Here is a 20,874-nt window from a genome sequence, read left to right on the forward strand (position 1 = left end):
GAGTCTGGAGTCTTGACTTTGAGGCTGGTTTAGGCTTGTTTTTTGGCACATGTTCACTTGAGCATTTATTTGATTCTTGGTGTATGCTGACCGAAGGTCTGATTGATCTCTCTGATGCATCTGGGAGACAGGGAAGCCTCTTCACATTTTGTCAGTAGTTCATCTTTGTCCAGATTTGTGCAGAAGGATCTGTGGCAAAGCTGATAGCTGAGTCCTGTGTCCTGAGCCTAAACAGCTTTGATGCCTGGCTGTGGAAGGTTCCTAGTTGTGCTCTTAGGCTCTTCTTTCCTTTTTGTCGAGCAGAGTGCTGCTTTGTAGTTTGGCCCCTGCATTTCACTTCTGTAAAAAGAAGCTCTTTCCCTGAGCAGACAGGGGAGCTGTTTAACCAGAGGACTGTGACAGTGCTCCAGTCCTGCAGCCAGCTGTCACCTGCATTTGCTCGTGCAATGCACGTGCCCTCCTCTTACTGCTACCAGGACTCTGCCATCTGCATGTTTGCAGTGCTCAGTCACAGGACTTGCTCACTTTTGAAAGTCAATCCCTCTCATTTTCTTCTCCTGCAGTGCAGCCACACCAGTTTTTAATGTGGAGAGGAAGATCTAAATACTCTCCCTCCAGCTTCCTCTGGGTCAAGTCCCAGAAACTTCTGATTCTGGTCAGGCTTCTGATTCTTTTCCAGTTCTGTCTCCCCCTAGAAATGCAACAAGGATATTAAGTGGATAAGCCCAGAGCACGAAGCCTTCACCTGTAACTCAAGGGAACTGTTTCCCAAGCAGTGGCAGTATTAGCTCCTGTTTCAGCTTCTCCCAGTGTTCAGCTGACAGCTTCTCAGGAGGTGTAGCTGGACCTTGTGTCCCCAAGTCTGTGTGATGGAGATGGACTGGGTCTGTTTCTGGCTTGCTGTGTGGACAGCTTCAATGGTCATCCAGTTCCTCACTGGATTTGACTAGTGAGGAGAGGCTCTTTGGTCCTCTTTCCTTTCCATTTCTAATGTCTTTGGCAATCATTTTAGCTCCTCATCAAGCTGCAGTTTGCTGGGGAAGTAGATGGGAATTTGGCACTCTCGGTGTTTAGTCCCTGCCCGTTACAGGAGTCACATTAGTTTGCTGAGGCTTCTTTAGTGGTTGGAAGTTTTTGAGTTTGTTCTTAATGTTTTTGCTGTTCTCAAAGCCTGGCTGGGGGTGAGTATCTTATTTACGCTTTGGTTCGCGTTGCCTTTGATCAGCAAAGCAGCAAGGGAGAAATAGCACTTTGAATAAAGAGCTGTCCTATGTCTGATGGTGACAGAGGACAGAGAAGGGACTGGGGTATTGGAGGGGATGGAGCTGTTTGTATATTTGGCTTTCCTGGTGTGTCAGTGATGGGCTTGGTGCCGCAAAAGGAGGGGGATGTCTGCAATGAGATGAGTCATTAACAAATGACATGCACAGAGTACCTGGGGGAGGCAAACCGCTCTGCAGCAGCTGGTTAATGAATCTGGCTTGAAGGAACAGTTAGAAGCTATTCCAGGAATGAAGCAGAAGGCAGAGTTGTTAGCAGGCAAGGATGCAGGAGGTGCTGTGCTGTTTGAGAAGGACAACAGAAAGACTGCGTTGACACCCTGTGATTGCAGGAAGGGCAGCAACTCAGAGCAGAGTTGTGTGAATTAGGGGCTGAATTTGAGCAGTTTCGAGTGGGGAGTGCCCAGGGAGCTGAACTGCTATGGGGAAGAGAGGGAGGTGGAAGCAAAGGCAGATTTGATGCAAATTCCCATGGATTGCCTGTGCCTGCTGGAGGCAGCTAACACAGTTTGTCTGAGCACTGCTGGACGCTGCTCCCTGGTGCAGGGTGAGCATCCTGCCCTGCTCTGGTTTATGGCAGCAGTGGGATGCTTCAGCTGCAGCTCGTTCCAACATTCAGCAGGACAGACTTTGAGCTATTGAACTTCTGTTTGCCTTTTCCACCCAGAGGGATGGAAACTGCCTTCCCTCTGCTCTTCGAGGCTTTATTGTCTAGCTTTGTGTTCTGCAGCTTCACTTGTACTAGTGCTTGTTTAATATGGAATTGAGCACTGAGCTGGAAAATGGAAGAGAGGATCTCAGCTGATTGCAGTGCTGGTAGGCTGCCCTAGCCCTAAAGCTGTGCCTCATGCTAACAAATGTCCCTGGCATTCCTGCCAAGACTCGGCTGATACCAGCTAACATCAGGCAATTCTGAAACATGATAAAGCAGTGCTGATGTCAGTCTTTAGCAGAGGAAAAAAAAAGTTTTGGGTTAAAATCTCTACTTCCCCCCCTCACCTTCTTAGCTAAGTTGAATGCTAATGTACTCTTGTGTTGGGAGCAGGAGGGAAAATCAGTGATGCTGACATACCCTTCTGTCTTCAGATTTGAGACCTGTCCTGCAATCAGTCTTGTGCAGACTTAGGAAATCCCATGGATGATTGTGGAGCTGCTCTCAGGCTTGCAGGTCTCTCTCCATGGATCGTGTACAGGAGTAGGACCTGCAGAGATACTGTCCAGAGTGAAGCTGCAGAAAGTGAAGCTTTTGTTCCTTACAGAAGACAGTGGTGGAAAAAAAGTGAATTTTGCTGAACATCTTTCAGTTCTTATGCTGTGAGGGCAAAATGCCTTGGTCCACGTGTGTGAAGCAGACTTGTGCTTATTCATTGCAGGGAAGACAGAAGAAACAGTGCTCTTACCTTTGATAGCTGTATTAGAACATAAATCACACGGGTAAACCAGACTTTTCCTAAACTTTCAGTTTATATGAGTTCAGCTAAGCTAGAAACCACACAAAGCCCACCCCTGCACAGTAAAACTTGTGCATCTGTAGGGCTGTTGATGCTGGGGATTGTTATTTTTGGTCTGAGCCTGTTGCAAACTGCAATGCAGAAAAACAACCTTGCTCTTTGTTATTCTAAATGATGGGGAAATGGCAAAATCTAAGAGCCTGCCCCACAAATACAATAGACTCAGCCCCATCTTGGGCACCTGGTCACAAAGTTTCCTGTTTTTTCTTTTCCACCCCACTAAGTCCTCTAGAACACCTGACCTAATGCAAGGGAACCAAAACCTGAGTCTGCATAGCATATTTTTGTGTAATCTGAGAGAGAGTAACCCAAGGGCATCAAAAAAGGTAAATTAAAGTTCCTACCTGTAACCTCAACCTTGCATTCTTAATATGGAATTTTAGCTTGACAGTCTGATTGAATTTCTCAGCAGAGTTTTTAAGAATATGTCATTGTTTCATTCTTCTCCATGACCAAGGTCTGTGTCTCTCAGGGACTGTTGACATTTTGGTGATAGTTCCTCAAGTTTGGCCCTCCCACAGAGCTCCCAGAGGTAAGTGATTGTACTCTGTAAAGAGAACGTGTGTTTACCCCCTAGCCTGGGCTGACTCTGCCTCTCAGCGTCCCCGTGGTGCTACTCCCCTCTCTGATTGGTCAGCCAGGCAAAGGAATGGGCAGAGCAGCACTTTGCTCCCTGTCTCTGAATCCACAGGCACGGATGCTTCTTTGTGCAGTGTGTACATCTCATGACATGCCCCACTGCAAACTACCTGAGAGTGGTAGCTGTGACCAGAGTTTTTCTTGTTGATAAGAAAAGATGTCCCCGCTCTAGTGATGGTGCATACATGCACACTGGAAATTCCAGGCAGTAAGGGATGCCACAAGGTCATTTAACAGTTCTGAAATATGTATTTCCCCACAGAGCGCAAAAGAATTTGTGCCAGTAGTCCTTGCTTGCTCTAATTCTAGTAGAAGATGAGACACACTTGCACAGCTCCAGATCTCCAGAGAGCCTTTGGAATAGCTGTATCATTAGGGTGTATTTGAAATGCCCTAATCACACATGATACCTCTGTGTTTCCAGGGAGCTGATTATGTGGGGTAAGCAAAGCCTCACTCCATCAGGGATCAGCTTCTTTGTGAGTATTTGAAGCTTGTCTGACCGTAGGCTGTATTTTCATGGGTATGAGGTTTGGAAGTAGTGCTCTCTCACCTTCCAGACTCTTCCCAAGATGTTGTTTATCTCTCCAGCCCTCATGTTTCACTGTCTCATGATTAGCACAGTCCTAAGGCTGCTCTGTGCTGATGCAGTAAGTAACATCTCGGTGTTTCATTGTCACCTTCACAGCTGTTAGAGAGCACCAGTTCCTTCAGGATCACCTGCCAGCTGTGATGCTGTACCTTTTACATCACGACTCTGAGATGACACCTCTCCTTGCTGGCAGACAAGCCAGGTGGGTAGGCATTGCTCCTCAGAGCTGCTCTGCATCTCAGGAGGCGCAGGTTGTAGCCTGGGTAGTGTAAAGGAAATCAAGGACAAGGACAGTGTTGTAAATAAGGGCAAAGCACAGAGCTGTGTCCTCTTCCAGCTCTGCTGCAGCTGCAGAGAGCAACCTTAGGCAGATCAGTTCCTCTGCAGCTGCATTTCCCAGGACAGCCTTGCTCCTGCCTGCTGACTGTGACAGTGTTTTGGTTTCCTGGCTGGGCAGGGGTTGGTTGCTGATGGAGTTGAAGAAGTTGTGCATGTGCAGTAGGGGGGAAATCTTACACCTTTAAAGCTTTTCCAGAAGTCATCTTCATTTTAAGTAGCATACCCTTCTTTTCCCCTGATGCAAATAAGGTGGTCCATTGTGGGACTATCAGCCTGGAGTATTATGGGTAATATACCAGGTTAATTATGGAGGGGGCAGGAAAAATAACCTGTGCAGTTTTCAACAATATCAAAGGGATGCTACCTAATGATTTTCCTATTAGCTCTTTTTCCATCCTGCCAGAGTCGCTGCAGAAGTGTCATTTACAAAGGCAACTCATTACCCTGGATTTTCACTGTAGTTCTGCTCCAGAGAGCGTGGGCTTTTGTTGTGTGCCCCAACCTAATGAATTGCCTGATTCAGTTAGTGCTGCCATCCTTCCTGACAAGGTTAGTTGCTGACTGACAGGAAAGGGCCTGGATTCAATTCCCTTCTTGTTTTTAACTCACGCTTGTGTCAGGTGCAGTCCCCCTCTGGTAGCTGCCCTGTGATCCCTTCCCTTTGTTTTTCTGCATTCTGAGGGAAGCAGCCTATGCTTGGATAAGTCCTGGAGCAAGTGGCAGGGGCATATGTGTTGCTGCCCCTGGCAGTCCCTGCTCCATGCCTCAAGTCCCTTTCCAGATGGAAAATTCCTTTGCTCTCCTGCTCTGGGACTCTGGGCTTCTCTTTTTCTTCATTGCTTTGGGATTTGCTGTCACCTGAGCTGGGCTTTGTAACCCTTCAGCAATAAGTACCTGGGTGTGAATGCTACCAGGGAAAACATTATGGGCTGGGGGAACAGAACTGTTTTCCCACACGTTAGAAGGCGACAGTGTCCCTGTTGTGAGTGCTCCAAGGTCTGCTCCAGCCTGTTTGGGCTTTGCCAGGCACTTGTATACAGCACTGGAGGAAGCTCTTTGTCCTTTTTCACCAGGTAACTGTGTGCTTTTTCAGGCTGGGGGCCTATGGCTCAACTCCTAGTAGGAATTGCTCCTGGAGAGGAGAAATCAAGGTTGTTGCTATGTCATGTCACAAGTGTTCCTATTTGGAAGCTGAATTGGCTACTGCTTATTCAGTTAGTGGTGCAGGTAATGTGTAGGTCCCATGAGTGCTAATTTGACCTGAGTATGGAGAGGGAACCCTGGAACTTCTGCTCCCCTCACTTCCAGGTGTGTGTACACACCTCTGCTAAAGGCCATTGTCTGAGACTGTGCTTGAGATATCAGATGCCTCCTGAGGCTGCACCTTGCATCCAGAACAACTGTTTTTCACTTATGCTGTCTGGTGCTGGGATGTAGCAGGGGAGTTTTTCCAGGGCTGGCCATGGATCTTTTCATGGGATGTCATGAGGATCTGACCTAGCTGGCCCACAGGGGAGGAGGCAGTGATGCGAGATGAATTTGTGTTTGCTGCAAAAGATGCCTCCTTGCCTCTTAACTAGACTCCTGTGGCCCCTCTTTCTTGCTGCCCTTGTTTTCTACTGAGTCTCTGTCAGGGAGATTCAGTTGTGGCCATTTGGGCTGATTGCTGTGTTCTAATGAGCCACTTCTGATTCCCATTCGTGCTTGTCCAATGAAGCAGGAAAGTGTTCATCAGTGCTCTGAGAACTGACCTCTGCTGGTAGTGCCACTGTCTGCCTGTCACACCCACTGCTCTGGCTGTGCCACAGAGGGGCTGAGGTTGAGTGGATCTGAGCTTTCTCAAGTGTTCTTTCACCCCTGAGTGCTGCCTTCTCTCTTGCATATCAGCTCCACCACACATGGGTGCAATATTCCCATCCTGCTGGTGGGAATCCACATCCTGAGGGACAGGGTGGCTTATCCCTGGTCAGACCAGAAGCAGCAAAGCGAGGAACCAAGCTGTTATCCTCTCCCTCTGCCCCAAGGAGCTCTATCTCTGATTGCTCTTCTCTGCCAAGCTAATGGCTTTTTGCCATACAGCTTTGCCATTTCCTTGGGCTTGGTTTTTCTCAGGAAGCCCAGTAGATGGAAGGGATCCATGCTGTGGGCTGTGCTTTTTCTCTTGGACAACACTGCTGAGGAGAAACAGGGATCCAGACTGTACATGACCCTAGGCTGTGATCTTCTATCTCCCAATCTTATCTCAGGTTCTGCCTCACTTAGGTGGTCAAATTGTGTGGATTGAATTCCTGAGACTGAGTCACTGCTGTTGTGTTGAGGACAAGCCCTCTGTCAAAAGGCAGGTGATTTTATTTCAGCTCTGTCTTGCAGCAAAAAAAGCCAAAACTCAAGGAGTATTGTCCCCACCTTGGTCTCAGCCTGTCACTCTGTCATGGTCACTACTCTGGCTTCATGCTGAAGGACGAAGACCCTGAATAGGACCTGCAGCACCACGTTCTTACACCTTTGGCTGTGCAAGGTCTGCACAGTAAGTGATTCCTTACCGTCCTTTAGGTTTCCTGGGTGACAGTGGATAATCCCCTCTAATGGGCATCTCTTTAGGAGCTCCTGATATAGACCCTCCTTCCCGCTAAAGATGTGTGAAGCTGGAAGGGCAACCTTCACAGGTGTGTTTGCCTTACAGAGCCCTGACTGTGGGTTGTCATTCCCTATGGGAGCTGCCACTTGCCTATCCGGCCTCTCTGCCTGCCAGGGTCTTGATTTTGTTCCCCATAGGCAACATCTTGCGTGGTCCATCAGCTGCTGCTCCCCATCCAGCTAGACCCTGTGGGCACTGTGAGCTGGGTACCTGTCTCTGACGGAGGCCATGCTCATGTGAGGTCAGAAACGTCCCCTGCATGCTCCTAACCTGATAATTGAGCTGGTGTCTGGATGAATCCTCTTGTTCTGTGCACCCAGTGTTCTGTCAGAGCTGGGGTGAGTCTGACTGGAGGTTTCTATGGTTTCCTGGTGGTTGCTAAGGAAAAGGGTCGCTTTGCCTCTGGGACTTGGTGACTTTCTTTTTGCCCTGTCCTAGGCACCAGAGCCCAGCAGAACATAATGCTCGTTGTTTCCCAGCCTACACTACAATGGCCAGGGCGTAATTTGTGACTCCTGTCACGGCTGGGCTGGGCGCCTGCCACTCTCTTTTTTTCTAAGGCCTCTTTGAAGAATGAGACCAAAGAGCAGGAGTTCGTGTGTTTACTGCACTCCCCGCCCCCTCGCTTGCTGTTTCCTTTAGAGCTCCAAGTCATTTTGACAATTTATTTCATGCACTTTACATAGCAAGAAGCTGTAGCAACAGCTGTGTCCATGAATCCTTACCAACCAGCTCTCAGTATATTTTGGTCTGTCTACGTATTGTCCCTGGCTCAGTTCAATAAATTTTGTTGGAGGAAGGGACTTTACAGCTTAGTGGCAAAGGGCTGGCAAATGGCAATATCAACAAGACACTTAGTGGGCTGCTGGATCCTGGAATAGCAGTGCCTCCAGCACAAAGCTCTGCTCCACCAGCTCAGCTGGGGGCCAGATCCAGCGCAGGCTCTTTGTTGCTGTCAGCAGGGACAGCATCTCCATCCAGCACCAGTGGTAGAACTGCAGTTATGGGCTGAAGCTTGGACTGGAACTGGTTAAAGCAGATGCTGCCCTTGTCACACTGCTGTCGATCCAGGGCTTGGCTGTTAACCATGGTGGGCTCATTTCCATGGGTTCCATTTGGGATCTGGGCATGGATGTGCTGCCCTGTGCTCTCACAGGGAGCTCAGCTGGGGTCTGCAGAGTCTTGCAGCACCGGGCAGGATTCAGTCCATCAGAGCATCACAGGGTTGGGCACAAGTTTACTTTTGCATATGGGATCAAAGCTTAAAATATCAGCTGGCCTTTCTCTCACTCCTGACTTTTCTAAAACATCTGAACAATTTCTTCTTTAGCTCTGTTAAAATCAATCACTTTAAATTGTATGTGAATTTGATAAATAAAGACAGGTTACAAAATGCCACACGGAATGATTTTTTTTTAAAGTTTTTCAACTACTTAGGACAAAAAAATGTTACAATACTTGACTTTTCATTTAGTTACATAAATAATTTTTTTATAAATATCTCTTTATAAACAATATATAAATAGCTTTACAACATAAATACATTTATGCATGACATGAATTTACAAACAGCAACGTTATGCAGCTGGCTTCATCAGTCTCTTGGAAAAGCACTGTCCCTTGTCTTGGTGAGTGTTTGTATATATAATATATATAAGATAGAGAGCACTTGTTAAAAAAATAACAAAACCAAAACAGTTGGTGCCATGACTCCTCGTACCAAAAAGAAAAACACAGCCACATCTTTTGTCCATTCCAAGGGGGTCTCTGCTTCTCTAGATGTTGCCTGGGGAATGGCCGTGCCTGGCCACGCGTGGTAGGAAAAAGTTGACTACAGATTCAAAGCCCTGCAAGGAACAAGAACAAAGCACCCATTAGTACTTGCCGTGCAGCATCCCCTACCCATCCCCAGCCAAAAGCCCTGCCAAAGTAACCATAGCCTGGGGCTGGGGCATGCTGGACTCGGCAGAAGCCATTCCTGAGCTTTTTGCTTGTGCTAAAGCAAGGAAGAGGTGCACCCTTTGCTTTCTGGCTGGTGTTCAGGGCAGAGGCTGAGGGAAGCTGCTGCTCCTCCTGCCCTTGTGTTTGGAGCTTTTTTCTCTTGTTCTGATGGGTTTAGTGAGAGAGAATGGGTGTGACCTGCCTACATGGGGTATGTGTGCTCCTCTTGGAGCCCTGAGCTGGCAATATTGTGGAGTCTCTAAATGACAGAAGAAAGAAACAGCACCCATCCCTGCAGGACAGGCCATAGACCAGCACTGGCATCCTGTAGGCATCTTTGAGTTGTGCTATTCCTGCCTCTGCAGAGCAGCAGGGTGCTGGATCCAGTCCCCTCTGTGCCCAGTTATGTTACTGCGGGCCAGGCATGTCCCTGTGAGTGGGGCAGTGCTGTGCCATGGAAGAACAAATGGCCTGGGCTGCAGTGGTAAGTGCTTCCCAAAGTGTGAGTTCATCTGTGTGGCAGTGCCAGGCCAGAAGGGTACCTCACTGTCCCCAACACCTGCAGGGAGATCCGGCAGGGGAAGCACTGCCATGTTTTCCCAAATCCATCACCGTGGGGAAGTGACACTCCTTCACCCATTGTGCTACACGGTGCTATGAAGCACCGTGGGAAGAGCTCCCAGCTTCCCATAACTTGCTCAGATACGAAGCTGCAGCTAGGAAAGTGCTACTCCTGGCTGTCACCACACCTAGGAGGCACCTGGGGAATTTATTGTTTTTCCTTAAATTAAAAGCACTGGAGTATGGCTGCGACAGGAGCCTCACTAACTCTTCAACTGCAGGCACACAGCCCCCTGCCCTCCTACTACCTATCCATAGGTCACCTATGTGTGTCAAGCACAGGGAGAAACTGGGAGCTCCTCCTGCATCCTCCCCAGAGGCTACGAGTCTAGTCAGATTAGGGGGAAGCCAGTTTGAGCTGCTGCGGGAGCAGCTGGGGTCTCTGACCCTTCTGCAGGGCAAGGCAGCAGGAGGGCCGGTGGATTCCGGGTGGGAATGTAATAAGGCCAGCAAAGTTGGGAGTTGCGAGGCTCAGCGGGATGAACACCTGCAGTCCCGTCCGCTGGCATCTCTGCTGGCAGCGCATCTTCCGTATGCCCCGGGAGGACAGCCCATGCCAGTCCCATGCCGGCCCCATCCCGGCCCCATCCCGGCCCCATCCCGGCCCGGCCGCGCACTCACCGCCAGGGGTCCCTCAGCATCCGAGGCCGCTCATGGCGCCGATGCGATCCAGCTTGAGCCCGAAGCAGCCCTTGCCCAGGCCCTTCTTGTGGAGGCCCTTGTGGCGGCGGCCCGGCGGGTCCTGCAGCAGCCGCGCCCAGCCCGCCCGCGGCCGCGCCTCGGCCCGCGCCTCCCGCGCCTCCCGCGGCCCCGAGCCGCCGCCGCCGCCGCTCCGCTCCTTCTCCCGCTCCTTCTCCCGCTCCGCCGCCTCAGGCGGACCCGCCGCCGCCGCTGCTGCCGACCCGCGGGAGGCCTGTGGAGAGGAGAGGGTCAGAGCGCCGTCCCCAGCGATCCCCATCAGCGTTGGGGATCCCCCAATGGGATGCGCAGAGGGGTCGGTGTATCCCCTCTGCGATGCAAACTCGCGATTGAGTCTGTGCCCCGCAGTGCAGTCCACCAGCCCGCGGCTGTGCCCAGGGCATCTTCTCCCCTCCCTACATCAGAGCATCCCCCTGACCCACACCATAGCCGTGTCTTCCTGCCCCGGTCATTGCATATCCACACCGCCCCTCCAAAGGGCTGGTGGTGCTGCATCCCTCAGCTGTGCTGCTGTCACTATCCTGTCCCGTCCTCCCCCCCACCCATAATCTGAAGGGGGCCTGAAAGCTGGCAAGTCCTTTCCTTTCAGAGCCCTTTGGTCACTGCATCTCTCACCAGTTTACAGACCTGTTCAGATTGTGGGGAGGGGTCCTGCTCCACAGCTCCCCCTGCACCCCTGCCTTGCAGGGTGTCCCCAGCAGTGGTGGGGAGATCAGGGTTCCTCCTCCCTGCTGCTCCCTCCCCTAGTTAATGCTGTGTCCTCCCAATCCTCCAATTCTGACCCACAATTAGAGGGACACACCTCCTTCCTCACTGTCCCCTGTCTCCCAGGCCTCCCATCTCTCTCCCTGCTCAGAGCTGCTGCCCACCAAGCCCTGGAAATGCCCATCCTCATATATTTTCCCAACATCCCCCTGTATCAACACTTTTTCTTCAGTCTGCATCCCACTGCCTTACAGAAACACCACAAGTCCTATCCCACAGCTGTCCTGAGGCATTCCTCAGACCGTGTCCCCATCTCTGTGCCCAGACCTTGGGCAGTGCCACCCAGTGTCGGTGGCCTCGGGGACATCCCTCCTCCTCAGCATCTCGGGACAACCAGGTCTCCCGGGACTCTCTCATTTGGGGCGCCCCTTCCCCATGGGACACGCGGGGATGGGACACACGCTTCGGTCAGGACTGCCCGGAGGGCTCTGGTCTCGCACCCTGTCCCTCCGTGCACCTGCTGCCTGCCCCGCTCCGGCTCTGCTCCCCGTCCCTGTGCCCGGCACAGGGGGGACCCCGGGGATCCCGGGGAGCAGCACCGCCACCCTCCCCTGCCCCGATCCCGCGGGCGGCGGGGCACACCGCGTCCCACTCCAGCCTCTGGTTTGGGGCTGATGTCCCCGGACGTTCGGGACAGCCTGGAGAAAGTATGAAGTCCCCCTTGCAGTTAAACAGCCCATGCGGAGAGAAGAACCCCTCTTTGCACCGAATCTGGCACCCCACAGTCACCCCACGTCTCCCCCTGCGCCGTCAGGGCTCGGAGCGGAACCGGGAGAGGAGGAAGAGCCGGAGAAAACTCCAGCCGTACCTTCTGTGGGAGCTGAGACGCCGGCTTCGCCTCCAGCCTGACGGAGAGCAGCGCGAGTAAAAGTCCACCAGCCAGCAAGGGTGAGATCTGCATCCTGCGGGGCCGAGCAGGAGGGGCTCGGGGGGGCAGCGGGGAGCCGAGGGCAGCCCCGGGGAGAGGACGGGACCGACGGGAGTCAAAGTTCAGAGCGGAGCCCCGAGGTCCCTCCTGCCGCCTGCGAAGTGCCGAGCTAGTGAACTTGGGCTGCTTTCTGTCTGCTTCATTCATTTTATAACCCAACCTGCTTGGTGATGTCATCCAAACTCAGGTCCAACCCGGTCTGCTCTCCACAATAGCAGGAATTTAAGGGGGGGGGGGTGGGGGGGTGGTATCCCCTCTCCCCTGGCAGTAACAAATGACACAAGACAACCAGCTCCGGGAGCTGGAGACCTGAAAGGGGAAGCGGGGAGCATTTGGCTTGATGCCCTTGCCCTCCCCCAAAATCCCCCGGACCCCCCTGCAAGCTGTCTGTCCCCCCTCGCCGGCTGCCCCACGGCCCCTCCGCTCCCCGCACTGCCCTGCTGACCTCTCGCGGAAGAACACGGAGGGCGGGGGTTGGGTGGTCCCGGGCCGGGATTCATCCCAAAAGACAGGGATGAGCGCAAAAAGCACCTTTCCCCCCCCGCCCCGCCAATCCCCCTACATCCAGGGTTAAATCAGAAGCCGTGCCTTCCAGGTCCCTGCTTGTCAGGAGCAGGGCCACTGCCCTGCGCGACAGGGACACTGGGGACACAAAGGGATGGAGGGGGCAGCGGTGCTTCTTGAGGACACCTAACTGGGTCTCTCGGTTCGAGGGGCTGATCTTCTCTCTTTTGTGAGAACCTGGGTGGTGCTCCTGGCCCTGGAGATGGGGCTTTTCAAACACCCTGGGGATGTCCTCTGCAGGGCACAGTCAGTGCCACAGGTCCCTTCTGGGGACAGGACCTCACTGGTTGACCCACCGCAGGGCTGTGCAGCCTGGCCTCCCTCTGACCTGCTCCCGGAGCTAGAGGGCTCAGGAGAAAGGTGTGATCCCAATGGACTGCAGATCCTCTGAGGAGGCCCCCTGCTCTCAGCCTTCCCTTTCCCTGCCCGGCAGGGCAGGATTTGTGCCTCTGCTGCTGCTGGGGCTGGCACTGGGCAGCTCTGGAACTCTGCTGGCTTTTTGCTGATGGAGTTGAGCACTGTCCCTGCCCCTCTGTCCAGGGGGGAATGCTCTTATTGGCATGAGCCCAGAGGAAAGACACCCCTTTCTTTGCAGAAGCATCCAGGGCTGGATTGCATTAAGCTGGGTTTGCACCCTAAATCCCTGCCCTGAGACCAGGGAAACATTCTCTGCTCTTCTCCCTGTCCCTGGGGTCTGTTCCAGTCTGATCCTTTCCTCTTGCTCTGTATCCTGGTCTTTCTGGGCTCTGCTGCTCCACAAATCTCTGGGGAGCTGCCCCTGCTGGGGGATCACAGCTCTTTGGGGGTCCCTAGTATCCCTGCTCAGGAGCAGGGAGATGTTTCCTCCTCCACAGCCCGGGCTACTGGGCACGGGACACTTCAAATGAGATTGGCTTTTCAGTTCCATGTGAACGGGAGCTGGAAGGAGAAGGTCTCGGTGTTTTTTCCATTGTGCCTGCCAGGTGGAGACAACTTGGACTTTTTTGAGTGTGAAGCTGTGCTTGGGCATTTGTCTGCGTGCAGGCAGAGCGAAGTGATGGAGTCGGGATTAGAGCCGACCCCGGGTGCCAGAGAGCCGTGGGTGCAGGCAAGGAGCAGAGAGAGGCCCCTTCTCTCGGGGTTCAGTCCTTGTCCCAGACGAAATGTAGCTGGAATGTGACAGCCAGCCTCTCCAGGATGCAAAGAATGGGGGGCTCTGCACCGCTACCCTCATCAGCCAGACTTCTGCAGGGGAAAGGGGAGCAGCAGCTGAGCCCCGGGTCTCCACAGCTTGGGGATGTTGGGGTGCCCGAGGGCACCAGCAGCTCAGCAGCCCCCACAGAATCCTGCCATCACCGTCCTGGTTGCCCTGGCTTCTGCCTGATGCTGTGGGCAGCCTGCCCTGTGGCTTCTCCCGGTGGACCCGGGATGGGGAAGCAGAGGAGGCAGATGGCTGCGGAGAAATGTCACAGTGTGGGCAGGAGGGGCCGGCTCTCTTGCCAGCAGCCCCCCTCGCACGCTGCAGTTGGTGGGGTCGGTGCCGGAGCTGCTCCTGCAGCCCCTTGCCCCGAAGGATTAGAGCACGGCCACAAATGCCACAACGCGGTCAGGGCTCAGCCAGTGCCTGCCCGCAGGAGGCTCGTCCCTGCCCTCGGCTCTCACCAGCGTGGTTTTCATTAGTGTGTTTTCTTTGTCACACTGTGCAGAGCCTCGGGTTTGAGGGAGGGAGAGGGGAGGCTGTGCTTTATAAATCCAATTAGTCTTGTTATTCAAATTACTCTGCCGAAGAAGTCAGAGCCCAGCGCACACAAAGCCTTAACTCAAACCAGATCAGATCCCTTGGGGTGGCAAAAGCTCAGAGTGGGGAGCAGAGGTGTGCAGGAAGGGGTTAAGAGTGTGAAACCCTTTTGCTTGGTGGGGTGGGGGCCTGAAAGCTTTTAACCCTTAAAGGGATGGGCCTTCATTAGTTCACAGCCCCAGAGATAATCACCCAGGATGAGAACTGGCAGACTCAGGGCATGTGTGGAAAATGAGAAGTGGAGAGATAGATCTGGGCTCACAGGGCACTGGAGAGCAAAGAGGATCCTGCAGAGCTGCACAAGGAGGGATGGAGACCTGTGGGGTGGGTTGGAGGGGGTGACACCCCTTCCCATTGCACCCAGGGTCCCAAAGACAGCCAGGAGGAGAGAGGGGCACCAGGGCTGGCCTGTGTCAGAGAAATAAGTGTTGAACCTGGATTATGGGGAATGGGCTGCTGTGGGGATAAATATGGGGAGATGCTGCTGAATCTTGTTGAAGTGGGGTGACCCCTGAGTATGGGGACTTTTGGTGTGTAGAGAGTGAGGAAGGAAGCAGAGACTGTGTTGTGTGTGTGAGAGGGCACACATGTCCCTCTCTGAGGATGGAGAGGGACTCATCAAAGTGTGACCAGTGCCAGCATCATTTGGAGAGTGGGAGGAGAGGGGTCATGGGGATAGGTGTGACAGCAGCATGGAGGGTTCTGGCCCCATCACAAGGAAGGGGTGAGTGATGCCTGTGGGTGAAGCTGCATCCTGCTGGGCAGCAGTGGGGCCCTGGCTCTCCTGGCTGAAATTAGGAGCCAGGTTCCAGGCACCTTCCAGAGGATGATGTCAAGAAGGTTTGCAGGATAGAAATGTGGACTCTGAAGTAAGCTGCTACATAACAGTGATCCATCTCCTTTCTCTTAAATTCACTTATCCTTAGGGAGCATGTTTCTTATTGATTTGGGAAATCACTGGCCAGATTTATGTCTCTTCTACTGCCTTGGGCCAGGAGAGCATTTCCTGACCAAGAGATGGATAACTCAAGGATGAGGATTTTCAGCTGATGCCATGTGAAAGCCAATCATCCCTTTGCAAAAAGAGACATCAGAAGGCTGAGTGCATGTGATGGTGATGCCATAGTGGGTGATGTTTTCTCATACCCAGTGGCCAACCCAAGGAGTTGTTGGTTAAGAACCATCCCAGGTGGTGGGATGGAGGAGGTACAAAGATGAAGCAGCTATTGGGATAAGGGAGCTACTTGCCCTCCAGCACAGCCACCAACTACCAGTCCCCAGGAATAGAAATATGATATGTGCTGTGTTCACCAAGAGAATGTCACCAAGGGTTTGATGTGCTGCAACAGGAGTTTTTTTACAGCTGTTTTTCTTTTTTGTTTTTACAGGATTTAGAGTACCTCTCTAGGGGGTCTGATGACAGCCAGCTCAGTGAGAAGCATTTTGAAAAGAGATTTCAATTTTGATTATTGGGATGGATGAGCAGCCTCTGGTGCATGCAGGGGACTATCTGGTCCCACCTCTGTGGTGATGTGCCTCCTGAGGATGCTTTGAATAAAGCTTTTCTGTGGAATAACTCTGTAGCCCCTGAGGCAGGAGCACTGTCCAGAAGCTCAGACCTGGCCACTACTAGCCCCCAGCCCCAGCAGCCACCAGGTTGTCATGGGCATGGGGTGGCTCCACACACTGGGGTGTGATGCTCCTGGGGTGCTGTCTGAAACACTGATGGAACATCCCTGGTGTTTGTTTTGGATGCTGCTGCTGAATGAGGCATTACAGGAAACACTATGTGATTTTGCACTTTCCCCTGTCTCCTTTGGGTGTGGAAGAGGGCTCTGGCTGAGGATACAGGCATGGCCAGTATCCCCTCTTCCCAAACTGGGACAGGATGGGGAGACACCCTAAAGAGCAGGGGCAGACAAGAATGGGGCTGCACGTGCTGCAAGAATTAGAGACCAAGAGGGTTTCTCTGTCCCCTCCCAAAATCTCCCAGAATGGCAAAGCTGAGGAGAAGAGGACAAGCCTCGGGCAGAGACTCACAGCTCTTTGCTAGTGAAATGCTGATATCCTGACAGGCACAGTGTGTTTTTCCCCAGGGCTTTGCCTTTTGGGATTTGCCATTTCTCCTGGGCTTCCTAGGATGCTACAGTCTCCTCCTGACGTTCTGGGTGTTTTTCCCAGGGCTACAATGGGATATCTGTGCTTTGGAGCTGGGATGCCTCACTGCTCTGGTGGGAGCAGGAACACAATGTCTCAGGGTTTTGTTGAATGTCAATAAAATGAAGCAATTCTAACGCACGGGTGACTCCACACCACGAGTCCTTGGAGGATATGAATTGCACTGCCTCCAGCTCCCGGCAGCCTCAGCTCTGCAGCTGATGTAGGGACAGGTTGTTGGGATTTTCCAAGCTAAATGCCACTGCTGTCTTTGTCCTCCTTCTTTCAGATGCCTTCCCCCCAGATATGGGGGTCTGGCAGAATTTCACCCACAGCTTCGGGGTCCCAACATCATCCCAGGCTTGTTGGTTTTGGCACTGAGCATCCCTCTGGGAACAGGAACTGCCCAAAGGGGTGATGGCCCAGAAAGGCCACAGGATGAGTTATTGATACCACATTTGTCCCTGCAGGGAGCCATGCCGTGTGCAGATCCTGAGAAGGGATCCAACAGGCCTGTGGGGATGGACCCCTAGCCTGTATCCAGGGAATCCCCCTCACAGTGGTGGAGCCGGATGCCACCCCTGCCTCGGGGGGATGGATGTCTGTGCCCTCCTGTGCTACGTGCACACCCAGCCTGGCAAGCAGGTCCTCACTAGCCCCACGGCTCTGGCGGCAGCACATGTCCCAGCTTGGCAGGAGCCTCTTCCACCTGGTTTGGCTGTGCAAACCCCTGCCATCAGCAGCAGCAGCTCCCTTGCAGCCCCCCCTGCCAGACACAAACACCCTCCAGCTCCTCTGAACTGGCTTCCTGGGAAACCACTCCAGGTGGTGGGAAGTCCCTTTTGGCATTGGTTCTTCAGAATAAAACTTCTGGGCTTCCTGAGTATCTCCTCGGAGCCCCCGGATGTGGGAAACCCCAGGGGAGTGTTGGGATGCAGAGAGCCAAACATGTGCTGGTCTTGGCGGTGCTGGTGGTCAAGCCTTTCACTTCCTAAAAGGAAATGATCCCACTGTGATTCCACTAAGCCAAGTTTGGGCTTTTTTTTTTCTTTTTGGGAGGGAGTTTGTGCAGGTGCCAGTTGAGGAGCACTGAATGACCCTGGCTGGGGCAAGGGGACTGGCATTGGAAGAGGAAGATTTCAGCACCACGACTGGTGGGGCAGCCTTGTGGAGATGATAAGGGTCTGGCTGGGTTTTGGCCATGCCTGGGAACAGCTGAGGTGGCTCCTGCTTTGGCTGGCTGCAGGGGGTCATGGTGGCCCCGCTGCCACCCCACAGCAGCTGCTGTGGACGTGCAGGGCTCCACAGCCCTAACCTTTAGCAACCAGACAGAATAACAATGCCGGCCTGCTGGGGCATAATGGCCGGTGTTTGCTTGAGATACAAAGGCACCGAGCTTTCACATGAGGTAATACTGATAAGTTAGGCTCTCATTCCGTGCCCCGCCTGCCAGACACAGCGAGACCAGCAGCAGCAGCCCCTGCCTGCACTGAGTTGAGCCGCTGGGACGTGCCCACCAACCCTTCAGCCCATGGTCCCCACTGCAGCACTGCCCCCCTTGCCCTCAGTGTGCTGTTCCCACCCATGACCCATCTCCAAAGTGGTCCCCATGGGGGCTGTTTCAATCTCATCCTGGTATGTGGAGTGGGAGATGGAGGGGTGGAGATGTGGGTGAGTCTCTACCACTGGGACTGCATAGCAGTGTGGTTCCTTAGTTCCTGTCTTTCTGGAAATTATATTTTCCACCTCCCTGGAAGCATCAGAAGAGGTTTGAACTCACTGCACATCCCTTGCCCCATGTGCCCTTACCCGCTCTCTCCCTGGCCATGCTGCCCACAAGCTCAGTAAGGCAGAGCAGCTCCTTTCCCAAGTTTCCTGATGTGACCTTTGGAGCTTTGGTGTCATCCATAGCCAGTTTGAGCACCTTTGGGAGACCCAGTCCTGACACTGGAAGGCCTTCCACCCTGAAAACTGAAGGATATGTTATGAAAGAGATTTGACCATTACAACATGCAGAACTACTGAGGAAGAGACTTTAAGGTATCCAAAAGACAAATCCAGATGATTTCAATTAAATCAGTTGCCAGGCACTAGCCCTGCTCCTACCCTGGCTTCTCACCTCTTTCCTCCACTGCCTCCTTCACCTGCTTCTTGTCTTCCCGTCCTTCTTTGCTGGTGTCTAGTTCTCTCTCCCTTGACTGGACAAACAAAACCAAGCCAGACCTTGCCCCCCGCCTGGGGTGAGTTGCAGACGTTCCTCCAGGCAATGAAGGCAATGGGAACCCATCAGTCCTGATTTTGGGTGGCATGTTTCCCAACCAGAGGTATGGAGGGCTAAGAAGACTGGAGAAGCTGAAGGACTGGTGGGGCAAGACCACATGTGTTGTGACACAGCAGATGGTATCTACTGTGGAGAGAGATGGTTTTTAGCTTATTTATGGTAATAAATCTGTGGCGCTCCCCTTTATCCTCCCTGAGCATGGCTTGTGTCCTCCGGCCAAGTGCCCAGATGACTCCCAGTGCCTGAGAGATGTCAAAAGGAGACAGACTCAGGCTTAATGCTGGCTGCTGCTGCTGCAATCGAGACATTTCTAAGAGTGCTTAGAGGCTCCAGAGCAAACTCACAGCCCCACTTTGCCTTTGAGCACATCCTTGTGCCATATGGGTCTCTCCTGCAGACAACAGCAGGGAGGCAGGGGCAGAGCACCCCGCTGCCCTCATCCCTCTGCCACGGCCTGCAACCTGAAATATGGTGAGAGGTGACATTTGGGTTTGCAGGGTTGCATTTCCATGTGCAGCCAGTGCAGCTCACACCGGGAGGGCTGCAGGGAGGGGATGGAAGTGTCAGAGGAACTGTTCTGCTCCCGTCCAGGGTTCCCCTTGTTGAGTCATCTCGGGGTGGCTCCAGCCCCTTGGCCAGTCACTCCTGATTAACACTGATGTAAACGAGTGCCGGGCGGGCCCTCACTGCTCACTGAAACCACAGCAGAGGAGCCAAAGCCTTCGTAAGCGGGGAGCTCCCAGCCAAGGAGCCATGTGGTGCTCTCACCTCGGCCGAGGTGCTGCAACACGTTCCAGCCTCCAAGTCGGGAAGCAGCTACCAGTTACTGCCTGGGGGAAGATGGTGAGATAATCCTGTCCTGTGGGAAAGCAAGCCAGGGCACCGGGCTGGGCATGCTGCTACAGGACCCCAGGAAATGAGAGTGCAGGGGAAAAATCTGCTCAGCGACCTTTCCCTTTTAGAAAGTCCAAGAGATGCCACGGCGGTTCATGGAAGCAGCAGTGAGGCAATGGCTCCCTTCTGTTCAGCAGCCACAAGGATGGTGTGGATGGATGATGGAGCCAAAGGTGAGACTGAAGCAGTCCAGACCTTCCCTGGGAGGGATTGTGTTTGTGATCCTGCATGAGGGACCAGCTTTCTGTGATGTTTGCATGTGACCTCTTCCAAAGCGTGTGAAGGATGGGCATGCAGCTGGTCCCAGACACTCAGAATCTTCTGTGTGCCCATGGGGGATTTGCTGTAACTCTTATGAGTGATGGGGTAGAGCAAAAGAGGGCACAAACACAGGCCCTGTCCCATGGAGCGGAAGAGATTCTCAAATCCCTGGCTGCTACCAGGAGAGCAGGGCTGAGCAATGCTCTGCTGACCCGCTGGAGATCGGGGCCCCATGGGCAGCAGGGTCCCAGCTGGAGGCAGGAGCTGAGGGTGACAGAGGCATCCAGCCATGGAGCTGTATCCTCACCTGCCTGATATCACTGCAAGCCACAGGCCCCGGTGCCAGCCTGGCACCACCAAACACCAAATCCTCCCTGCTTCCTCTCCTGTTTGTGGAAGGACCAGGGCACGCTGAAGCCACTGCTGCTGGTGGCACCACGTGGTGCAGGGGACAGCCTGGCCAAGCTCCCAGCTCGGCTTCATCCCCACTGGAGTGAAGAAGAGCAGAGACACAGCATGACCCAGCAACATGGAGAGGAGCTGCTGCTCCCACCTGGCTGGCACAGGGAGGGGGATAGTAGGGCTGGAGGCCCTGGGACCCCCTGCCCCATCCCTGCTCTCCTCATGCAGCAAGGACAGCCTGAATGGATGGCATGAGTCAGCCCTGGACAGCTGGGGATGTGCCACCACCTTGCCTTCTCAGAGCAGGTGCCAACTACCTTGCTTTATCAGCAGCCAGGACAGCGGGAGGAAGCAGGGGACCACATATCCTCTGTCTGACAGGGTGATCCCATGTGGCCATGCTACCCACGGGGCCAGCTCCAGCAGAAACAATCTTCCTCCTCTGTCTTTGGGTCCCATGGGAGCAGCTGCTCTGTGACTGGTGGCTCTGTTCAAACAGAGGATGACTGCTTGCTTCCTCTTGGCCAGCATGGGGCAACTTGCTGCCTCCCAGCCATGCCAGGGCAAAGCTGAGTCCTCACTCTC

At 53.4% G+C, this 20,874-nt stretch overlaps 1 protein-coding gene across 1 annotated transcript; it reads right to left on the minus strand.

Moving 5' to 3' along the window:
• Window positions 1-7,650: 7,650 nt before the first annotated feature.
• Window positions 7,651-12,092, minus strand: NPPC (natriuretic peptide C). Its single transcript, XM_033068565.1, has 3 exons — window positions 11,834-12,092; window positions 10,183-10,474; window positions 7,651-8,846 (listed from the first exon to the last, which is right to left on the minus strand). The coding sequence occupies exons 1-2, from the start codon at window positions 11,924-11,926 to the stop codon at window positions 10,196-10,198; spliced, it is 372 nt and encodes a 123-aa protein (XP_032924456.1). The 5' UTR covers window positions 11,927-12,092; the 3' UTR covers window positions 7,651-8,846; window positions 10,183-10,195.
• Window positions 12,093-20,874: the final 8,782 nt, after the last annotated feature.

Source organism: Catharus ustulatus, chromosome 10, assembly GCF_009819885.2.
Source record: "Catharus ustulatus isolate bCatUst1 chromosome 10, bCatUst1.pri.v2, whole genome shotgun sequence".
NCBI lineage: Eukaryota > Metazoa > Chordata > Aves > Passeriformes > Turdidae > Catharus > Catharus ustulatus.